Source organism: Perognathus longimembris, chromosome 3 (genome assembly GCF_023159225.1).
Source record: "Perognathus longimembris pacificus isolate PPM17 chromosome 3, ASM2315922v1, whole genome shotgun sequence".
NCBI lineage: Eukaryota > Metazoa > Chordata > Mammalia > Rodentia > Heteromyidae > Perognathus > Perognathus longimembris.
In genome coordinates, this window is record NC_063163.1 from 81518090 (window position 1) to 81541868 (window position 23779).

Sequence of the window (23779 nt, forward strand, 5' to 3'; positions counted from 1 at the left end):
TAAAAAAAGATAAATATACACATGAAGACACATTTTCTTTCCGACTCACGACTCATCCTTGAAAATATGCAAAAACCAATCTCGGTAAGTCTGTATATAACTCATGCAAGGCCTTGGGAAAAAAAAATCCCTAAACTTCTGATTCTCAGGTTCCTTACATTCTAAATGAGGCTCACTCCTTCTATCACAGGTGGTTATAAGAGCAGAGGAAGCCACAGAATGTGAGCACCTTTGGGCAATTTATTTGGTTAGGGGTGTGTGTGTGTGATGTCAGGGATAGAACCTGAAGTCTTACCATACTAGTCAAATGCTCTACCACTGAGAGAGCCCCAGCCCTAATAAGCTTGTTTTCCTAACCTCTTTTGAGGATAGGCTAACTGAAAGCTGTCTGAAAATTGCCATGTTTGTTTTTTCAAACAACATATCACCTCAAAATGTACTGAAGGGCTGGGGATATGGCCTAGTGGCAAGAGTGCTTGCCTGGTATACATGAGGCCCTGGGTTCAATTCCCCAGCACCACATATACAGAAAACGGCCAGAGTGGCGCTGTGGCTCAAGTGGCAGAGTGCTAGCCTTGAGCAAAAAGAAAGCCAGGGACAGTGCTCGGGCCCTGAGTCCAAGCCCCAGGACTGGCCAAAGAAAACCCCAAAAAACAAACAAACAAAAGTACTGAAGTCTATTCACTCCTTTCTCCCCTCCCCCTTGCCGTGTGTGTGTGTGTGTGTGTGTGTGTGTGTGTGTGTGTGTGTGTGTGTGTGTGTGTGTACTGGAGCGTGAACTAAGGGCCATGCTTGCTAAACAGGTGCTCTCAGCATCACCTGAGCCATGCTTCCAGCCCCCTTTTTGTATTGGGCCAGCTTGGGCTATGATCCTCCTACTTGTGCTTACCCATGTCATTGTGGATGACAGACCAATACTACTACACTAGGACACTGAGCTTTTCTTGTAGCTGGGTCAACAGGTACACACAACCATGCCGAGGCATTGGTTGAGATGGGAGTCTTGATTCCTCCTTTTTGTCTGGGCTTTGAGCCATGATCTTCAAATCTTGCCTTCTAAGTAGCTAGGATTATCACAACCATTTTACCTGGCTTCACTGACAGTACTTTTGATGAACAACCTCTGTCATTTACTGTAAAATGTCCCTGAAACAAGGAAGGCTATTTGTCATCCAACAGAGGCAGAGTGGCCTTAATACTTATGGTTACCATGGTGAAGCCTTTAACCTTGGGCCTAAAGAGACCAGGGAGAAACTGCCCTCAAAGAATGCACTAAATGAGCTACTTAATCTTCAAAGGAAAAACCAGTCATTTCAGGGAAGATTAGCTTCAGTTAGGGCACAAAGAGTATTCTTTGCGTGGGGTAAGAAGGCAGACTGGAAACAAAGCACCTGCTTATATCAACTTCCTCCTACTCATTTCACCTTACAGACAGAAACTCTGAAATGGCTCTTCTAGGAGTTGAGCTGTGTGGGGTGGGGTGTGGGGGTGAGGAAGGTGGTGGGAACAATAGAGTTGTTGGTAGGGTGGAAAAGATGTATTCAGGTCTGAATATAGCTCCAGTCACTCTGAGTAAACTCCTAAGTGACTAGCTGAAGAGATCGTTTCAGGTCCTAAAAATATACAGATGCTGTGGAAGTTAATTCAGTTTTTCACCTCACTACAACAAAACTCTCATTATTCAACTTACATGAAATTTACATGGGCAGCACAAAAAAAAATCTTAAAACAATTATTTGATTTTCTAACCCAGCCTTCCCTTCTCTTAAATTAATGATGGTCACTATACATTCTAGCAGCTTAAAACAAAAATCCTAAGAGTCTTTTTTTTTCTTGTTTTGTTTTGTTTTTTGGCCAGTCCTGGGGCTTGGACTCAGGGCCTGAGCACTGTCCCTGGCTTCTTCTTGCTCAAGGCTAGCACTCTGCCACTTGAGCCACAGCGCCACTTCTGGCCATTTTCTGTATATGTGGTGCTGGGGAATCGAACCCAGGGCCTCATGTATATGAGGCAAGCACTCTTGCCACTAGGCCATATCCCCAGCCCTCTCTTTTTTTCTTTCTTTCTTTCTTATAATTTGTGGAAAGATTAGCAGCGTAGGCTGACTTGGAGTTTTCCATCCTTTAGCCTCAGCCTCTCAAGTACTGGAACTATAGATGTGTACCACATGCGTGACGATAGAGTCATTTTTAAATTTTCTTTCCTCTTCCCACTTTCCACTTCTGTATATTCCATCAGCAAGCCTTACTGGCTCCCTGTCAAAACCTAGCCTAGCTAAGCCTTCTTCTCACCTCCATGATAAAGGTATTATCTGCTACCCACTTAAAGAGCTGTTTCTCTGAGGATCCCCATGCTTCTACCCTTAGTCCCTGTGGTCCAATTTCCCAAAGTACCTAAAGTAATCCTTGAACAATGACCAATCAGATCATGAGGGTCTGCTTCTCAAAAGGTATCACTGTCTTCTCAGCACCCCAAATTAAACTCTGCCCCATAACATGGCTGGAAAGGCCTACAAAGTCTGACCAACCACCTTTCCATTCATCCCTAGGCTTTTACAAACTGTTCTCTTTGCATGGAACACTTTTGCTATTTACCCTGCTCATACTGCACTTCCCCAAAGGTTCCTTCCTAACAACCCTATCAAAAATTGAGTTGTTCTACAAGTACCACTTTTCCCTCTTCCTTGGCTTTATTTTATTCCTAGCAATAATTTCTACCTGACTCCTGCAATATTTTAGGACAGAGAATTTAGCTTGTTCTTTGCAGGGTCCAAGGCACTCAGTGTCACAGTGCCTTCATACATAGCAGGTACACATTACAAATATTTGTTGAATATATGACTGAATTTTTTGTATGTGTGCTGGTACTGGGGCCTGAACTCAGGGCCTTCTGCTCTCACTGTCACAGTTGGGGCTCTACCATTTGAGCCTTGCCTCCAGTCTAGCATTTTGGTAGTTAATTAGAGATTAAGAGTCTTGTGGACTTTTCTGCCCCAGTTAACTTTGGCTGAAATCCTTCAAGCCTCAGCCTTCCGAGTAGCTAGAACTATAGGCATGAGCCACCAGCACCTGGCTTTTCTTTCCTTTTTTTTTTTTTTGGTGGTGGTGTTGGTTATTTTGAGACAAGGTCCTGCTATATAACTCATGCTGGCTTTGAACTCATGTAATCCTTCCTGTCTTAGCCTCCCAATAGTTTCACAGACACATGTAACCAGTCTCAGCCTTTTTGTTTGTATTATGAAATAAATGTAACGTGTAAGAACATATATGTAAAACATGCATTTATTACTTAATAGAGCATTATAAAGCAAACACTCATGTAACTGCCAACAATGTCAAGAAATAGAACAGTATTGGTTTTCCAATATCCTCCTCTCCAAAGGGCAAATGAGATTTTTCTGAATCTCCTACCACAAACACACTCCCCAGGTAGCCATTTTCCTGAATTTTGTGATGATAATCACCTTGATTTTCTTTATAATTATATTAGTTATGCATGCAGTTCTAATAACCATAGGAGAGTATAGACTTATTAAAACATTCTTGTAGGAAAATATGGTAGTAACCACTAAAAATTCAATGCACATACCCTTCGACCTAGCCATCTGTTTCCAAGAATCTGTCCTAGAGAACTGCAAATGTAACAGTGCAAAAAAGTTGGAAGAATGTTTCTAATACCAAATCACTGTAACCAATACATATACTTCTAAGTAACAAATGTTACACTAACTATGGTACTTCCATATATACTATATGGAATAGTACATTAAAAAATAAAAAAAGTCCAACATCTAGCAAAAGAAAATTATTTTGTTCAAATAAGAAGCTCAGAAACAGTGCTCAGGCCCTGAGTTCAAGTCCCAGGACTGACAAAAAAAATGCATGCAGGCTGGAAATGTGGCTGTGGTAGAGCACTTGCCGAATATGTACAAGACCCTGGGTTTGAACCCTAGAGCTGAAAAAAGAAAAAAATATGCATGTGTGTGTGTACATGCATATCATATATGGAAAAGGTGTTGCCAAAATTGTCATGTTATTCTTTTATTCTTTTTTTTTTTTGGCCAGTCCTGGGCCTTGGACTCAGGGCCTGAGCACTGTCCCTGGCTTCTTCCCGCTCAAGGCTAGCACTCTGCCACTTGAGCCACAGCGCCGCTTCTGGCCGTTTTCTGTATATGTGGTGCTGGGGAATCGAACCTAGGGCCTCGTGTATCCGAGGCAGGCACTCTTGCCACTAGGCTATATCCCCAGCCCTATTCTTTTATTCTTTCTGGTTGTACTAGGGCCTCAGATTTGGCTAGGATGGCACTCTACCACTTAAGCCATGCTTCCAGCCCTTTCTGGGGCTGGTTATTCTCAAAGTAGGATTTCACTTTATGACTGAGCTGAGATTCTTTTTTGTTTTTTTGTTTTTAGTGACGCTATGCATCAAGTTTAGACTTGTAAATGTAAGATAAGTGCTCTACCAGCTCTTATATATATTTTTTAATGTAGAAACTGGCAACAAGAGTATCCTTGACTAACAGGCATAAAGCTATGAGTTCCAAGCCTAATACTGGGGGGGGGGGGGGGGGAGCAAACAGCACAAAACAAAACAAAAACACAAATATATTCAATTTGATCCCTAGCACTGAAGAGAAATTAATAAAAATTAAAATCTACAAAACCTAAGAACTCAGGATAGAGGCAAAGTTAAGAATTTCTGAATGTCTACGAAGGGCAATTTAAGGAAAGCTTAGACACTTAAGAAGTCACCCTGTCCCAGCCAAATCCTCTACGTGCCAAGCTCCCACAGGCACAGACTTCAAAGTGTCTGGCTTTACCTGAGCTACAATAGATCTTTCTTTATTCTAATCTCTCCATCTCCAATCTCAGACGATTCCTCCTCGCATCTCTTGGTCTAAGTCCTTCTAATTTAAAATGCAGGCTTTGATTTCTCCTTGCCTTGGACCTTTACCTAACTTCCTGCAGATGGCTTTTGCTGACAGCATTTTACCACTTCCTTGGCTCACTTCTCTGGTGATAATTTTTCTTGGTTTCACTCAACCTGTAGAATAGCAATTTCTAAAAAAAATATTGCACCAAATACAGCTTCTCAATTTGGGACAATTAAAAGAGAAACACCCAAAGAGTGTGAGTAATTGGGCAGGGACTCACAGGGCTGAAGGACTAACAGGCAAGGCCCTGGGAAAATAAGAGCAAAAAACAGTAACCTTGTCAGGTGCCAGTGTTATCAGGCCTGTAATCCTAGCTACTCAAGAGGCTGAGATCTGAGGATTGTGGTTCAAAGACAGCCCAGGCAGGAAAGTCTGTGAGACTTTTATCTCCAATTAACCACCAGTAAACTGGAGGTAGTGCTGTGCTGTGGCTCCAAGTGGTAGAGCACTAGCCAAAAAAAAAAAAAAGCAAACTAAAAAAACAAAAACCAATTATAAGGTTAAAATCTCAAGAACTTACTCTGGGAAGAAGCCATCAGGAATGCACAGGGAGCAATTATACATCCTCAACAAGGCTTTGTTCAGAAGCAGCCACTATGTGGGCTGGGAATATGGCCTAGTGGCAAGAGTGCTTGCCTTGCATACATGAAGCCCTAGGTTTGATTCCTCAGCACCACATATATAGAAAAGGCCAGAAGTGGTGCTGTGGCTCAAGTGGCAGAGTGCTAGCCTTGAGCAAAAAGAAGCCAGGGACAGTGTTCAGCCCGAGTCCAAGCCCCAGGACTGGCAAAAGAAAGAAAAAAAGAAGAAGAAGCAGTCACTACTCAAGTTTTTCAAGGGAGAAACTCTGGCTGCATCTTCCAATTTACAGACCACTGTGGTTTCCAAGTACAGAAAAGATGACATACAGTCCACAGTGTACGCTTTTAAGTAGGAGGGAAAGCCACAATGATACAAAAAATAATGGCCAAAACTAAAAAATGGCCAACCATCCCATGAAACAAGAGAATCTTTTTGGTGAAAGATAAAAATGCTAATTTTCCCAGTGAGCTAAGTGAAACAACTATAAGCACAGTTACTCTATAACTGACCAACTACTGACCATGAAACCCAGGGCTATACAACACAAAGATACTTGAGGTTTTAAATCAATGCACAAAGGCTCTATCCATTCTCATCTGTGGTTAGTTACTCTTCTCAATTCATGGCTCTTTGGGCTTTTAATGAAAAGTGGTTCTTGACATGGGTTGGACAGTGCAGCCCACACCTCCATTTATAGAAGTTGAATCCTACTACTTCAGAATGTGATCTAGCTGGAGATGGTGTCTTCACAAAGGTAAGCAAATTAAAATGAGATCTTTAGGGTGGGTCCTAAGCCAGTATGACTGATGGTCTCAAATAAAAAGAAAATTTGGAAACCAAGACAAGAGAAAAGGACAATGCAAAAAGACATGGGGAGGGCTGTGAATATGGCCTAGTGGGTAGAGCACTTGCCTCGGATATATGAAGCCCTGGGTTCAATTCCTCAGCACCACATATATAGAAAAGACTACAAGTGGCGCTGTGGCTCAAGTGGCAGAGTACTAGCCTTGTGCAAAAAGAAGCCAGGGACAGTGCTCAGGCCCTGAGTCCAAGCCCCATAACTGGCAAAAAAAAAAAAAAAAAAAAGACATGGGGAAAACAGCTATCTACAAGTCCATGAGATAGACCTAGAACACATCTACCTCTCCCTCACAACCCTCAAAAGGAATTATTCCTAACAATACCTGGGTTTTGGACTTCCAAAAATGGTATACATTCAGTTCTGCAGGTAACTAACACCCTGCCCTTAGTAAAGAAAATAGGTCCAGATACAACTAGTTGTTGGGATATATGAGAGATGAAAAGGAAAGACATGACTGATATATATTATATTATATATTATAAAACTACAGGAAAAAGTGTAAGAAAACATCCTAATCGAACTCTAAAGCTATGCATTTTGGTAGAGGAAAAAAATCTCAAAAGTCCCTAAGCAATTTCAAATCTCATTCTCCAGAAGAAATCAATAGGTTTTTCCACTCTTTGGTCAGCAGGTACTAAATCTGCCCCCAATGTTCACAAGACTGTGGGAACAGTGTTTTATTTATTTATTATTTTGTTTGTTTTTTGCCAGTTCTAGGGCTTGAACTCAGGGCCTGAGCACTGTCCCTGGCTTCTTTTTACTCAAGGCTAGCACTCTGCCACTTGAGCCACAGCACCCCTTCCAGCTTTTTCTATATATGTGGTGCTGAGGAATCGAACCCAGGGCTTCAGGTATACGAGGCAAGCACTTTACCACTAGGCCACATTCCCAGACCCGTGTTTTAATAAAATAAAAAAACCATGAAAATGCTCTCTTTTACCTCTTATTGAAGTTTCTAACACTACTGAGATTCATTTTGAAAATAATATTTTACTCCAATGGCTTCTCAAGACTGAAAACGCTAAATAGCAAGCCTGCTATTATGTATATCATTATTATTAGGAACAAGCTGTTTGCACATCCTTCAAATCACTGCTTTGGCTTTTAGCTACACAAGCAAGGCTCCATGAACAGTGTTATACAGGTGAATAATCACAATGAATAATCACTTCAGGACTCAGTGATCAAAAACCAAATTTTGGGGGGAAAAAACTCTGGAGCTTTGTACCAGAAGGATTTTCCACAAATCTTCTATTTCAACATCTGAAATACACATCTTAAAAAAACAAGTGGGGGGCTGGGAATATGGCCTAGTGGCAAGAGTGCTTGCCTCCTACACATGAAGCTCTCTGTTCAATTCCCCAGCACCACATATATGGAAAACGGCCAGAAGGGGCACTGTGGCTCAGGTGGCAGAGTGCTAGCCTTGAGCGGGAAGAAGCCAGGGATGGTGCTCAGGCCCTGAGTCCAAGGCCCAGGACTGGCCAAAAAAAGAAAAAAGAAAAAAAGAAGTGGGAACCATGAATCTCTTTTCTAGATATCAAGTCTCACTGTACTTCTTCTGCTTTTGGAATAAGTTTCTATAGGTCCTAGTAAACTGTCAATGCCAATGTAATGTTAACTTTCTGATTTAGAAAATAAATTACACTTTCCCCAAATAGGTCAGCCTGAGTTTCAAGCAGTGATACAGAATTTTAGGAACTGGAAGATAACTTATTTTGTCCAAATGAGGAAATGCCCAATAACTTGTGGGAAAGATAGCCCCAGTGTCTATGTAGCAATGTTTAATAGATACTAAGAATGATGGAATAAATTGGATTTAGGTCAACTTTACACAAATATTTTGGAATATCAATTTAAGTACAAAACAAAAACATTGCATACACTGACACATTAAGATGAGCCACCACACTGGGTGGTGGTACCAGTAACCCAGTACTTGAGACACTGAGGCAGGAAGATCATGAATTTGAGACCAGTCTGGGCTACACAGCAAGATCCTATCTCAGCAACAACAACAATAACAACAAGGAAAACCTTACAGATCAGTTATGGATTAAAATGCAAACCACACAAATTTCTAGAATATTTTGCATTACACTTAAGATTCTTCTGCTATTTAGGGAAACAAGGTTGACCAGATAAGAATCTCAGCTATAAAACAGAACACAGTAATTATATTGATGGCTAAGGTTTGAGCCTTGCATGCATTATATCATTTAGTCCTTGTAACACTCACTACCTATAATAATAATAAAGACAGCTGTTTCCATAAGCAAGAGGAGACAACAAAAGGAAAAATAACTTTTCTGTTTTCCTAGCTAAGAGTTGGTGTTTGGTCTCAGGGGTGTCTGGCTTCAAAGTCTGTGTGTGACCTTAATTGCTGACTTAGAAGTCCTGAAATGGAGGCACAGACAATCTAATCAGTCTTGTATTGAAAGATACTTAATCAAGTCATGTATCTTCCTGTCTCTGAAGTTTTCCCAGATGTAAAATAAGAGCAATATTAATCCTTTCATAATGAGTATCCAGAAGCTCATGGGATATATTTGCTTATAATATCCTACTTTAGTGCTAAAAAGAACCATCAACACACAAATGTGTACATGAATGTTCACAGCAGCCTTATTTTACATTAGCCAAAAACTGAAAACTACCTAAATGTCCATCTGCTGGAGAATGTACTGACCCAATGTGTTATATACATATAATGGAATCTTCTTCCACCATAACATGGGATGGCATGCTGATACATGCTACAACATGGATAAACTTTCTTACCATGAAGCCAAGTTAAGCACAAAATGCCACATATGGTATGATCTCATTTACATGAAATATCTAAATTGGGAAAATCCATAGAGACAGAAGGTAGTGAGTGAATTAAGCCACAGGAGTCCAAGATTATGAGGAATGAAGAATGACTGCTACTGGATATAGGGTTTCTCTAGTAGGAGGTGATAGAGGCTCAGCACTGTAAGCACTTAGAATGACTGAGTTGTATGTGTTTAAAGGTAAATTTTAGCTCCGAGTTGGTGGCGCAGGCCTATAATCTGAGCTACTGTATCAGATCTCAGGAGGCTGAGATATGAAGAGTGTGATTCAAAGCCAGCCTAGGCAGGAAAGTCCATGAGACTCTTATCTCCAATTAACCACCAGAAAACGGGAAGTAGGAAGTAGACCTGTGGTTCAATGAGGTAGGGTGCTAGCTTTGAGCAAAAAGAGTTCAGGGGACAATAACAAATGCTGGAGGGGATGTGGCCAAAAGGGAACCCTACTACATTGTTGGTGGGAATGTAAACTTATTCAGCCACTCTGGAAAGTGGTATGGAGATTCCTCATAAGGCTAAACATAGAGCTCTCCTATGACCCAGTGGCCCCACTCTCGGGCATCTACCCAAAACATTACAAACAAGAACACACTAATAAATGGGCAAAGGAGCTAAAGAGAGACTTCACTGGAGAAGAAATAAAAATGGCAAAGAAACATATGAGGAAATGTTCAACATCCCTGGCAGTAAAGGAAATGCAAATAAAAACAACCCTGAGATACCACCTCACTCCAGTTAGAATGGCCTATACTCTGAACACAGGCAACAACAAATGCTGAAGGGGATGCAGGGAAAGAGGAACCTTTCTCCATTATTGGTGGGAGTGTAAACTAGTACAACCACTTTGGAGAACAGTATGGGGGTTCCTCAAAAGGCACACACATACCCTATGACCCAGCCATACCACTCCTAGGTATCTATGCTGAACAACAGGTCTCAGGATACCATAAAGACATCTGCATATCCATGTTTATCGCTGTACAATTCACAATAGCCAAAATATGGGAAACAACCCAGATGCCCCACTACAGATGAATGGATCCAAAAAATGTGGTACCTATACACAATGGAATACTACATAGCGATTAGAAATCACAAAATATTGGTATTTGCAGGGAAATGGTCAGAGCTTGAACAAATAATGTTGAGCGAGACAAGCCTAGAACACAAAGAACAAAGGGGGCATGGTCTCCTTGATATATGACTGTTAGGGGGAGGAGGGAACAGTAGAGACAAGGTCTGCAAACTAACAAACCTCTTTTCAAATGGTATTTCCACATGTTTGGGTCAGCGACTTTACATTATATATTTAAAACCAAACAACTACTAAACAAACATAGAAAGGTCTAGGATAGCCCTATCAGGGAATCACAATAGCTCAATGGGTATGTACACATGATTATATAAGACGAGGATAAGTAAAAACAACTCGAAGAGAAGGACACAGGAGGATTCTATTGTTGTCGTTGTGCTTAATGGTCTAGGTGAATTTCCTTTGGCGTACCCTACGTGGTTACTGCATATGATTTTGGTATACTGGACTAAGGTATACTGGTATACCTGAACTAGGGAAGGGAAAGAAAAATAAGGGTGTAACAGATATCACAAGAAATGTACTCACTACCTTATTATGTACAGCCCCTTTGCACAACACCTTGTCAATAAAATGTAATTAATAATAAAAAAAGAACACACTAAAGCCACTAGCACAACAATGTTCACTGCAGCACAATTTGTCATTGCTAAAATATGGAACCAACCCAGATGTCCCTCAGTAGATAAATGGATCAGGAAAATGTGGTACATATACACAATGGAATTTTATGCCTCTATCAGAAAGAATGACATTGCCCCATTCGTAAGGAAATGGAAGCACTTGGAAAAAATTATACTAAGTGAAGTGAGCCAGAACCAAAGAAACATGGACTCTATGGTTTCCCTCATAGGGAATAATTAGTACAAGTTTAGGCTAGTCACAATGCAAAAAAAAAAAAAAAGTTTAGGCTAGTCACAGCAGAGGATCAACAAGAGACCAACAGCTATGCCCTTATGAACACATAAGATGATGTTAAGTGAAATGAACTCCATGTTATGGAAACGAGTGTTGTATCACTGTTGTAATTACTTTCAACATGCCATGTGAAACCGTAGATTTATCTTGTTGATGATCCTCTTGTATCCCCTGCCTGTGGTTGTCTCCATGCTATCATTGTATTTCATCTGAGTACCCTGGATACTGTATCATGGTATTAGAACTAGGGAAGGGAAAGGGAATATCAAAATCAAGCAACAAAGGATAAAAAGACAAACAACTCCAAAAGCAATACTTACAAAACTATTTGGTGCAAACCAACTGAACAACTCATGGGAGGAGAGGAAAAGGGGAGGAGGAGGGGGGAAATGAGGGAGGAGGTAACAAATTGTACAAGAAATGTACCCACTGCCTTAGGTATGAAACTGTACATCACTTTGACAATAAACAGGTAATTATTCAGGAAAAAAAAAGAGTTCAGGCAGCCCTCAGGTCGAGTTCAAGCCCTGAGTAAAAAAAAAAGGTAAATGTTACCCAGATACCAGGGGCTCACATGCATAATCCTAGCTACTCAGGAGGCTGAGATCTGGAATATCTCTGGCTCAAAAACAGCCCAAGCATACTGTTTATGTTCTTGATACATTGTATATTGTATATATGTCTACCTGACCTAGAGAAGAGATAGAAAAACAGGAAGTAAGATATCACAAGAAATGTACACACTGCCCTATTATGTAACTGTACCCCTTTTGCACAATACCTTGTCAAAAAATTTGTGTTCAATTAATAAACAAATAAATTTTAAAAAAATTTTTAAAAAAACAGCCCAAGCAGATAACTTTACTAGATTCAATCTCAAAATAACTAGCAAAAATCAGGGAGGGAGGCATAAACCAGGTGGCATAGTGTCAGCCAAGCAAATAAATAATGCAAGTGAGTTCAAATCCTAGCAACAAAAAAGTAAATCTGGATAAAGGTTTTTTGGTTGTTGTTTTTTTTTTTAATGCCAGTCCTGGGGAACTCAGGACATTGTCCCTGAGCTTTATCTTTTTTTCTGCACAAGGCTAGTGCTCTACCAGTTGAATCACAGCTCTATTTCTGGCTTTTTGGTATTAACTGGAGATAAGTCCCTCCTGCCCAGGCTGGCATTGAACCACAATCCTCTCAGCCTCCTGAATAGCTAGGATTACAGGAGTGGGCCACCAGCTGTTGTTGTTTCTTTTTTTTTTGGCCAGTCCTGGGCCTTGGACTCAGGGCCTGAGCACTGTCCCTGGCTTCTTCCTGCTCAAGGCTAGCACTCTGCCACTTGAGCCACAGCGCCGCTTCTGGCCGTTTTCTGTATATGTGGTGCTGGGGAATCGAACCTAGGGCCTCGTGTATCCGAGGCAGGCACTCTTGCCACTAGGCTATATCCCCAGCCCTGTTGTTGTTTCTAAAGAACCACTTTGCAAGCCATGGCAGCCAAAGGAAATAAATGTAAATGTACTTTGGACAAAAATATTATACTAATACTATACTCTGATTTAGATATTATACTTTATATGCTTATACACATTGCAAAAACAAACAACAACAACAAAAGCCCAACATGGCCTTATACTACCTCTGCTGGCTGCTATCTTGTCCTAGGAGAATCTTAATTCACTTCAAAGCACTCCTCTACCCAGTTAATAAAATGATAATAAAATGCAATCTAAACTTACTGCTGATGGAAACCCCAGGGACATGTCCTGCTTAAGAAGAGAAAGGGGGGAAAAGCCACAAAACCACTAAAGGCCTATATTCAAGTCCAGAGAGGATAACAAGAATCTAGATCTAGTGGAAATGTTATCTTCCTACATTCTTTTGGGAGCAGCTTATCCGGAATTTCTATAGTGAAATCAGGTAATGGGACAAGTATAAAGACATTGCTTTAATAAAATAACACCAAAATAAATGCTTACCCTATATGCTGCTCACTGTAAACAATTAGTCCATGTTTACTTCTACAGCACTTGTATGTGGTCCAAATTTTTACCTCCATTTCAAAGATAAGGAAACTGAGGTATGAGAAAGGTCACCTAGTTAATGAGAATCAGTTCTAAGCTCCGTGGTTACGCATGAGCATTTGTTTCCTCCTTTCAACCATCTTCATCACCTATCTTTCACTAGATCAGAAACTACCAGGGTAGAATCTGAGTTTGTGACATGAACTTGGTCCCCAAGAAATCTTTTTTTTTTCCACCAGAGCCTTGCACTTGCCAGGCAAGTGCCTTCCACCGAGCTAAATCCACACCCTGCCTTCCCTGCCAGGAATCTTAATATCCCTTCAATTATTCTGACTTACTGCATTAGTTCTGTAAGTCTTCATAAGAAAACACTTGCTATGAGTTGCGCTAAATAAATGTTTCTGAACAAATAAATCAATCTGGCCAGACCTTCTGGTTAATCTAATGAGAATAATGAAGAGACTCAAAACCCCATATCATACAATGAATGAAAAAACTTCTTATAGTGTCATCCATTAAACCCAGGGAAGATTGAGAAAGTTATCACACGCTGCTCTAGCTAAGCACAAAACACTAACCCCAGGATGAGGCAGAAATCACAGAGAGTAGTACTTAGAAATGCGGTGTGGGTTTTTTTATCTCCGCTAACTGAAGAGTTAGTTTTATTATCAACATCCAGGACTGAAGTACAGTAATACAACTGTCTTTTTTTTTTTTTTTAGGCAGGGCTTACTATATAAGGTAGGTTGTTTTCAAATTCATAATCCTCCTCTACTTTTTTTTATTTGTGTACTTCACCACTCCTGGCATAAATCTAGGTCTTAATTTTCAAAAGTAGGTAGATTTATAAACCATGACATCAGTAACACTCCTGAATTTTTTTTATTTTAAAAAGGTATGTTCTATATTTGAATTAAATTTCTACCCATTCAGCCCTCAAACTCTATCTTGGCAATGACTTTAGTCTTGACTTTGACTAGTTAATTTATACTTTCATGACACTATAAGTCACAAGTAAAGAATTTTCACTTGATGTAGAAACTTGAAAAATTTCACTGGCAAATACAGCATCAATGAAAATCATCAGCTGTACAAAAGCTCTCTAAGCTTTTTTTTTTTTTTTTTTTTTTTGGCCAGTCCTGGGCCTTGGACTCAGGGCCTGAGCACTGTCCCTGGCTTCTTCCCGCTCAAGGCTAGCACTCTGCCACTTGAGCCACAGCGCCGCTTCTGGCCGTTTTCTGTATATGTGGTGCTGGGGAATCGAACCTAGGGCCTCATGTATCCGAGGCAGGCACTCTTGCCACCAGGCTATATCCCCAGCCCTCTCTAAGCTTTTTTATTTAAAGACAGTATCTAAAAAAAATAAAGACAACACCTTTTAATATTTGAACCAAGTTAACATAATTTTACCAGTAATAACAGAATTTTTCTAGGCTTAGGAATTTTTCCAGGCTTTTAAAGCTAAAAGATACATTAGAAGTCATTAAGTACAGCTCCTTCATTTTAGAAATGAGAAGAATCCCAAGTTACAAGTGTGTCAAAGATTCCTTAGAGCTAGTTCACCTTAGGCATGGCTCTTGATATCTAGAATTTCTTGCACATAGATTAGGATTTGATCTCTAAATCAAAGGAAGCAAAAATCAGATTGGCTTTTACCATATACTCTTGTCATCACATAGAAGCTCAAATTCAACATTTAATATTTTACATCACCAATTCTTGTGACTCACCCGGCTAAGTTGATCCAATAACCTTTGGTTCTGTTCTGACAGTTCCTGGACAGCCCGTGTTTTTTCTCGATCTGCTTCCCGCAGATGGACTTGCTGTCTCTCCAACTCCCCCTGTAGCTGCTTCACATCACTCTCCAGCTCTGACACTCGCCCTTCCCACTCTCCTTCTCTGTTCTCAAATCGTCTTCTCAGTTCGTGTTTCTCTTGTTCTAAGTGCTGGGTAAAACGTGAAGAAAGGTTGAGAAACTGTTAAAATATTCCATAGCCTTTCCTGTTTTTCTCTATTCACACTCTTCTAACTTTCCCTGTTCCCAGACAGGGAGCAAAATAAAACAACCTGACACATAGGAAAAGTTGTCCAATTCACAGCTACAAAAAATATTCTTCCAACAACATGTTTTTCTCTTAAAGAATGAAGAAAATGTAATATATATATATTCTTCCAGAGCAACAAAAGGAGTTGGTTTCGCAAAGAAAATACCATTCCTGTTGGAAACACTTAAGGTTATGTTTATTTTCTCTGGGTAGGAGGTTCTAGACTTGGGAATTCACTTGAAATTTAGCAAGTCATGAATGTGACTGGTGAACTATACAGCTAAACACCTGTGAGTTCTAGAATCAAGATACACATTACTGGGCTGGGGATATGGCCTAGTGGCAAGAGTGCCTGCCTCATATACATGAGGCCCTGGGTTCGATTCCCCAGCACCACATATACAGAAAATGGCCAGAAGTGGCACTGTGGCTCAAGTGGCAGAGTGCTAGCCTTGAGCAAAAAGAAGCCAGGGACAGTGCTCAGGCCCAGAGTCCAAGCCCCAGGACTGGCCAAAAAAAAAAAAGACACACATTACTTTTTAAAGGTGGTTCCTTTTGGAACCATCTACTATGCATGGTGTATAATAAAACTTATAGGATCTTCAGAGATGGAAAGACCTGAAATGAACAATCTCCCCTGGAGATCCTTAAACCATCTCTTCTTACAAGTGAGGCAACAGCAGTTAAGAGACTTAGTTCAATGTCAAAGTAGCCAAGCTGGGATTTGTGGCTTAAGTTTAGTGCTCTAAATCACAGCTTAATAAATGTTTGTCATGAGACATAGCATTGTATTTCAAAATTATAAAGACAAGTTCAGGTGCAAGCCCACTTTTAACCACTGCCTATTTCTGGCCCATTCATCCATTCTTGAGTGCTTACCAGGGCCTAGGCACTTTTCTGGGGACATAGTGATGAACAAAATAGACATGGCTATTGTTTTCATGGGATTCCAGTCAGGTGGGAAGTAATGTTACAAGTTATAAAGTATGGGTGACAAATGCAATTAGTACAAATGGTGTGAAGTAGCAGCTCAATAAAAATGGATTCCTTTAGATTGAAGAAAGACTGGCCCTCTGCTTTTTTAAACATGGATGTCATTTTTCAGAGGAAAATTTGTTCTATCTAAAAATGAAAGGGTGGGGCTGGGAATCTGCCTTAGTGATAGAGTGCTTGCCTTGCATGCATGAAACCCTGGGTTCAATTCCTCAGTACCACATAAACAGAAAAATCCAGAAGTGGTGCTGTGGCTCAAGTGGTAGAGCACTAGCCTTGAACAAAAAGACACTCAGGCTGGGGCAGGGGATATGGCCTAGTGGCAAGAGTGCCTGCCTCATATACATGAGGCCCTGGGTTCGATTCCCCAGCACCACATATACAGAAAATGGCCAGAAGTGGCGCTGTGGCTCAAGTGGCAGAGTGCTAGCCTTGAGCAAAAAGAAGCCAGGGACAGTGCTCAGGCCCTGAGTCCAAGTCCCAAGACTGGCCAAAAAAAAAAAAAAAAAAAAAGACACTCAGGGATAGTGCCCAGCTCCTGAGTTCAAGCCCCAGAACTGGCCAAAAAAAAAAAAAAAAAAAAAAAAAAAAAAACTACTACCTGGATTCTAGTTCCTAAAACTGTGATTTGTTAGGACTGGAATAAGAGCTAGGTATTTATGTGTGTATATTTATATAAGAATGTCTATTTGGCTTTGCAGGAAATTCTGGGTGCACTGAAATTATTTCAACAACCTAAAATGAGCACATGAATTATCATCTTATCTTAGGAAGGTACACTGTTAATTGAAGTTCTCACCTTTCAAGTTTTTTAGAATGCTTCTTTTGGGAAAGCTCAAGGCCAGCTTTTCATCATCCAAGAAAATCATATATAATATTTTATATATAAGGTGTGTCTAAAAAATGTGATTCCCCCCCATTTTATACTGCCATCTTACTTCCTTTACTTTGAGTCAATGAGTTTCTCGGTCAGAGTTATCTACAGTAGATGCAAATTTACCACATTTGATAACAGTCCAAAAAAATATGCCAAGGCCAGGTATGAAGGTGTATGCCTGTATTCTCAGCTATGCATGAGGATCTTGGTCTAAGACCCTAGGCAAATGAAACAAAACCACGGTATGCACCTTCCTAGCAGGTGTGGGGCCATGAGTTCAAATCTGATACCACCAAAAGAAAAAAAAAGCTGAAAGTACTCGAGTTATAATCCATCCGCTCTATTTTCTGGAAAAGTCAAATAACTTTTTTTAAACAAAGAAAAACACCTCTTGTTTCTATTTCCTGGAGTTCAGATGCACATAGATGTCGCACCTTTGCATTCCTCTCCTAAGAGTATCCTCCTGTGGTCTCACTGTGTAAAGTCACATAACTTTTATGTATATATTACACTACCTTGGTCTGGATCATGTGGGAAAAGGAATAACAAGAGGGACTTCTCACCAGCATGAAAATATTTTGCTCAATGTTTCCCTGGTATTGCTGAACTTCCAAAAATGAGACTGGGAAATTTCATAAAGATAGAATCCAGAAACAAATGCTAATTACAATCCTAAAACTGTTATACTTAGTTTTATTGAATTTTTCCAAAATGAAAGACTGAGCAGAAGGCAACAACAAGAACTCAGCAATCACAGCATTACTGAGAGGCCAGATAAATTAGGCTTGTGTTCTAAAAAGAACAGAAAGACTTAAAAACACTCAGCAAACAGCTGCCAGTGAACAGCCCAACCAAACAGCTAAAACAATTCAATCCACATGGGGGAAGAGCTGAGAACAGGTGGTACTGATTGGTGGCCTAATGTGCCCTTTTTTTTTTTTTCTTGGCAGTTATGGGGCTTGAATTCAGGGCTGTGTGCTTGTGGCTAGAGTTCTGCCAGTTGGGTCTTGCCTTCAATCCTGCTTTTTTTGCTGGTTATTTTGGAGATAAAATCTCTCTAGGAGTTTTCTACCTTGAACACAGTTTTCTTGATCTCAGTTTGCTGAGTAGCTAGGATTACAGCTGTGAACCCTGGCTACCTAGTGGCCGTATTTCTTTAACAAACTCTGTATTGCAGGATTCCCTACTCTTTGACAGAATCAAGACTTAGTCATTAATGAACAGATGTAAATTGATTTTTGTACATTTTAGCCTCTGATCCACTGTAAGAAAGGTTTATCCTAGAATTACATTTTCACTTAAGTGTTATATTAAGATGAAACTCTAGATAGAATGTCTAGAAGTGTAGAGGTCAGGTTCTATCTACATTCTTATTTTCCATGGTTCTTTGGTATTTTTAGTAAGTATATAAATGGTCAAGATTATCAAAATAAGGCAAATATAAGAAACTATCATAATAACTAGGTGGTACTTAAGGACACATAAAAACAAAATTTGCATGTATAAAAAATAAAACAGGGGCTGGGAATGTTGCTCAGCAGTGGAGTGCTAGCCTAGCATGAACGAAGCCCTGTGTTCGATTCCTCAGCACCATGTAAACAGGAAAGGCCAGAAGTGGCTTGTGGTTGGAGAGGTAGAATGCTAGCCTTGAGCAAAAAGAAGCCAGGGACAGTGCTCAAGCACTGAGTCCCAAGTTCCAGGACTGGCCAAAAAATAAATAAATAAAACAATTAAACTAGTTAAAATTGTTATAAGAAGAGGGGGAGGAAGAAAGGAGAGTAATGGGGGAGGTAATTGGGATATACTATATGTATGTGTGGCAATCTCACTATAAAACCCCCTCTTGCAAACTAACATAAGGGAATAAAAACACCCAAAGGTAATGTGAGAAAAAGGAATTAGGTAAGGGCTAAGGAGATCTGAATGCATTAAGCTAGTGATGTATCTGTATTGGTTCATTAATTATGATAAATGTACTACACTAATAGGTCAAGAAGAAAAAATTGAAAATGAGGTATATAGAACCACATGAAAATCTGATTTAGTGAATAATATAGTCTAGACAAGACAAGGTTGAAAAAATTGCCAAATCATTCAAAAAATTTTAATTTTCATTTTAATCATGAGATGTTTACCTACAAACTTTCAACCATTAGAGAGAGACCTTACATACTAAGCCTTTAATGAAAAAGTAGTACAGGATTGAGTACTTTATGTTTGGAATGACAAAAGAAAATCTTAGGCTTAGCCCACAGAATTGAACAAATACTCAATATGAATGAACTCATAAGCAGGTTGGAGAGATCTTGAAAATGGCTTACTGGACTTGAAGTAAGAAAAGTGTTGGATTTTAAAATAGAAAGGAACAACTGAGACTAAAATAAAACCACTGTAATAACAGTATAGCCATTATTTGTTGAGGCTATTTATGTCCTTCTTCCTTTTCTTTTTATTTCTTTTTTTTTTTTAAAGACAATAACTCCATTATATTGCCAGGCTGACCTCAAATTCAACATCCTCCTGCCTCAGCCTCCTGAGTGGCTAGGATTATAAAGCCACTATGCCCAGGTGTTACTCCTACCAACTTGTGAGAAAATGTTTGACTCCAATGTCTGACAATTTCTGGAAAATAATAAATCCTCCTTAGAGGGTTGTTTATTCCCAAATATTTAATTGAAAATACTGCAGCTGTGTTAAACTTTTGAAAGCATTTTGTGTAAACAGACATTCTAAAAATTAGATTGGTCAAAAAATATAGTGAAGGGAAAACTCACTTGTAAGTATTAAATACTTCTAGTGTAAATCAGGTTTTTTACTCTCACATCAACATTAAAAATTCAGAATTAAAAATTCAGAAGTTCAGTACTTATACTGCACGCTGCATTTGATGCCTAGCACTACAGGAGGGAAAACAAAACAAAACAACAACAAAAAACCCAAGGGGGAAAACTCATCAAAAACAAAGCAACTAATGGCAATATCTTATAAACTATTTTTAAATGTACATTAAAAAATATTAAGAGCTGGGTTCAATGGTCCGTGCATCTAGTCCCTAAAGAGACTGAGACAAGATATCACTTGACTCCAGGAGTTCAAGGTCAACATTGGCAACACAGCAGGACTACATCTCTTTAAAAACAAACAAACAAACAAACACACACACACACACACATACTTAGGCAAAATCTTACAGTACTCAAATACATCTAGAAGAACTAGCATAAATTGTTAAAGTTTAAATTTAGTTTTTCAAACTGTGTTATATGTAACATCTAATTTGCCATTTTTAAGTGTACAAATCAGAAGAATTACATATATTAACAATATTGTCTGCCATTCTCCGGAATTTAAAAATAAATCTTTATTATGCTGATCAGCAAAGGAATGAAGATCTTCAGTAGAAGTTTAAGAGGCTTAAGCTATTATATTATTTATTGACCATCAAGTCAGTTACAAAATACCAAAAGTAATTTATGCTTTTACAATAAAATGTTTTTTTGTTGCAGTGGAATTTTAAAATCTTTTTCCTTTGTTGAAGAAACTATACAGGCTGCACATGGAGATCAGGATGTGTGTAACTTCACACTCAGGGTTACTATGAAATCTATCACTAATCAAACTGATACAATGTTCCTTTCAAGTTTGTTGTCTCTTCAATCAAGTCTCTCACTGAAGGAATTTCAAATCACAAGTACAAATCTCTACTATAGTACTTCTTTATAGGCCCTGTAATTGAATCTCTTTAGGGGGAAAAAAAGACACCCTTTTATTTCTGGACCTCTATTTCAAGTGGAAATTAAACAATTCAATTCATTAGGTTACTTTTTGGCAATCTGCACACAAGTTTCACAGACAACTTCTCAGAGACATATCTCAGGAATTCATCCATTGGCCGACCTAGTTAATAGGCCAAATGAACTATAGAGCACTAGTTGGTTTCCTTCCCCCACCCCTCCATTACACTTTTGACATGTTGCTAGCTTACAGACATAGTTCATCTAATTGCAGAAACGTTTCTGAATCCACATTCTGAATGCTCAACCCTACTGGGGTTAATTTAAGATCTTATTTAGGGCCATATTCTTTACTTGTAACTAAATATAAGACCTGGTCACAGCCAAACTGAGTAAAAATAATAGATGAAGAAAAGCTTGTTTCCACTGCCACAAATCAACCACTCTCCTTTTTCTTTCTCCTTTTTTTTTTGCTTGCATTTTTTTAAGAAATGCATTCAAGGCCCTTGTCTAGTTAAAAGCAAGAAAGACAGACATAGCTCTGGTAGAAATATTAGTGATTATTTTAAAAGGTCTATTTATAACAATTGTTGAAAGTAATAAGGTTTCATATCCAACTGTGTGAACCTGAGGGCCAGAACCCAGAAAAAAAAGTAATACTTAAATACACATAACTACGGAGGCCCAAATTAAATCCACTACTAGTGGTCACATGTTGAGCCCTGCCTCGCCTGATTTCTGCAATGGAACCACATTCCCTAATCCCTAAGTATTTGCAGGCTATATAAAGCTCCTTTTTAGGGGCACTTGTTCCCACAACTCTGAGCTGCCCACGAGTTAAGACAAGGGCATCTAGAGGCCTTAAAGCCCCAAACAGCAAAGCTTGGAAGGCTAACACCCTGATTAGAGATTAACTACTTCCCTGAAAACCTGGAGCATATTTTAAATGCTTCCCGACTTTCCCATTTCTGTGTGTGCAGACACTGCCTGGGTGCTGTATAAATTAGTCATACTGTAAGCTCTATTTTAGATGCTGTGTACAGTACATATATAGAACGGCCCGCAGCAATGTGAGCTGTGCATGGACCCATAGCTATAAGCAGGGTGGGAAAGTCAGGTGGGTTCAATGATTGCCCTGATCTGATGGATTACAAACTCTCCATCCTACTCCCGTTTTCCGGATGATTTTCTTCGCGGTAGGGCGAGCACGGAAATGGGGGAGGGTGTAGGGCTTCCCAAACTGCCCGGTGAAAGAGGTTACTTGGGCTGCCTCGGCTGCCCACCAACCCTGGGAAGGGGGAGGTCCTCACCTCCAGCTTGTCGGTCAGCTCCTTGTGCATCTGCTCGTACTGCCGGCTCATGTCCTGATTCCTCTCGAGCAGTGCCTTGCCCAGCCGGGCCGCCAACACCAGATCCTTCTCCTTCTGCCTGATCACCGACAGCAACTCGGGGTCCTGGGTAGGCAGTGGTTGCGGTCCGGCTGCCTCGGCCAGAAGCCCCGGCTCGGCCTGAGGATGTTCCCCGAGATCAGACGGCCGTTCCCCGGCCGCCAGCAGCGCCAGCTCCTCCTCTAACGCCAGTTCCAGCTCCCCCGGGCAGGAGACGAGGGCGGCGGTGGTAGTGATGACGGGATTCCGGACTGCGTCCCCGGCCGCGGGCGGCAGCTCCATGCAGCAGGCGCTGTCCGGCTCGGCGGGTGCTGAAGCGCGGCCGGCCAAGCCCAAGCAGAAGGTGGACATGGCCCGCACGCGCGGAGCCCGCAGCGGTGCGGCCCGGCCGGCGCGCGCCAGGCTGCAGGGGGGGAGGGGCCCCGCCGCGCCGCCCCGCCGCCCCGCGCCTCGCCCGGCGCCGCAGCACGCGCCCCCCGGGTCCCCGCGAGCTCTGGGCGCGGCGCGCGCCGGCCCGCCCCGCCCTCCTCCCCCTCGCGCCGGCGGCTCGCGCCCCCGCCCCCGGGGCTCAGCTGCTCGCGCGCGAAGGGGAGGAGGAGGAAGAGGAGGAAAAGAAGGGAGGGGGCGAAAGGGAAGGCCGAAGGAAGGGAAGACGAGGGGGCGCGAAGCGAGAGCGGAGGTTGCAAGGAGGGAAGGTCGCTGCCGCCGCCGCCGCCGCCGCCGCCGGGTGCTCAACCGCCCTGTTGCTGCTGCTTCTGTCGCTGCTGCCGCCGCCGAGCCGACAGCGCTTTACGGAGCGGGCTGCGCTCCGCGGTCGCGGCGATGCTCGCAGTGGCTGTCGCTGCTGCTGCTGCTGCCGGCGGCCGCGCTCTGCAGCCGCGCTCCATGTCGTTCCACTCGGCGGCAGCCCCGGCAGCAGCGGCGACGGCGGCGGCTGCTGCTGCTGCAGGGGCCGAAGCGGCGGCTCCTCATCGCGCGCCGCACAGCAGCCCAGGCGCTCCTTCCAGCCTTTCCCTGATCCTCTCACAGACACATAACACACACACCACACACACACCGGACCGGCCGCACCCCGCCCCGGGCTTCCGGCCGCACCCCTTGCCGGCGCTTGACGCGCGCGGGCACCTGTTCGCGGCGCCCGCGCGGGATTCGCCGGCGTGCTGGTCTCCTTAGCGGCGCACAGGTGGCGCCCGCCGCCTTTAACCCCTACGTTGCTTCACGCCGCGGGGATAGACGGCTGCGCGCGCCGCCCGCGGAGATACCCGGCGCATCCCAATAGGTCACGCTCCTCCCACCGCGTTTGCCACGCCCCGTTCGCCTCCAGTCCCTTCGCTGAGTGGCTCCCCCTCCTCGCTCCAGCGTGGCCCCGCCCTCATCACGCCTCACCTCCGGGCGTGGCCCCGCCCCTAGTCCGCACTCAACACCTCGGAGCACGGCCCCGCCCCTAGCCTCGTTCTCACCTCCGGGCGTGGCCCCGCCCCCAGCCTCATTCTCACTTCGGTACCGGGGCGCGGGC

The 23779-nt window shown here is 41.9% G+C and overlaps 1 protein-coding gene across 2 annotated transcripts in view; it reads right to left on the reverse strand.

Moving 5' to 3' along the window:
* The window catches only part of Bicdl1 (BICD family like cargo adaptor 1), an 81999-nt gene extending 59312 nt beyond the window's left edge, over positions 1–22687 (reverse strand). Inside the window, exons 1-2 of one of the 2 annotated variants that reach the window (XM_048342852.1) lie at positions 22186–22687; positions 14957–15172 (exon numbers count right to left, since the gene is read on the reverse strand). In XM_048342852.1, coding sequence (XP_048198809.1) covers positions 14957–15172; positions 22186–22614 — 645 coding nt within the window. In that variant the 5' untranslated portion in view covers positions 22615–22687. The remainder of the gene's footprint in view (positions 1–14956; positions 15173–22185) is intronic. The other variant, XM_048342853.1, reaches the window with a different exon arrangement.
* Between the last annotated feature and the right edge of the window lie 1092 nt (positions 22688–23779).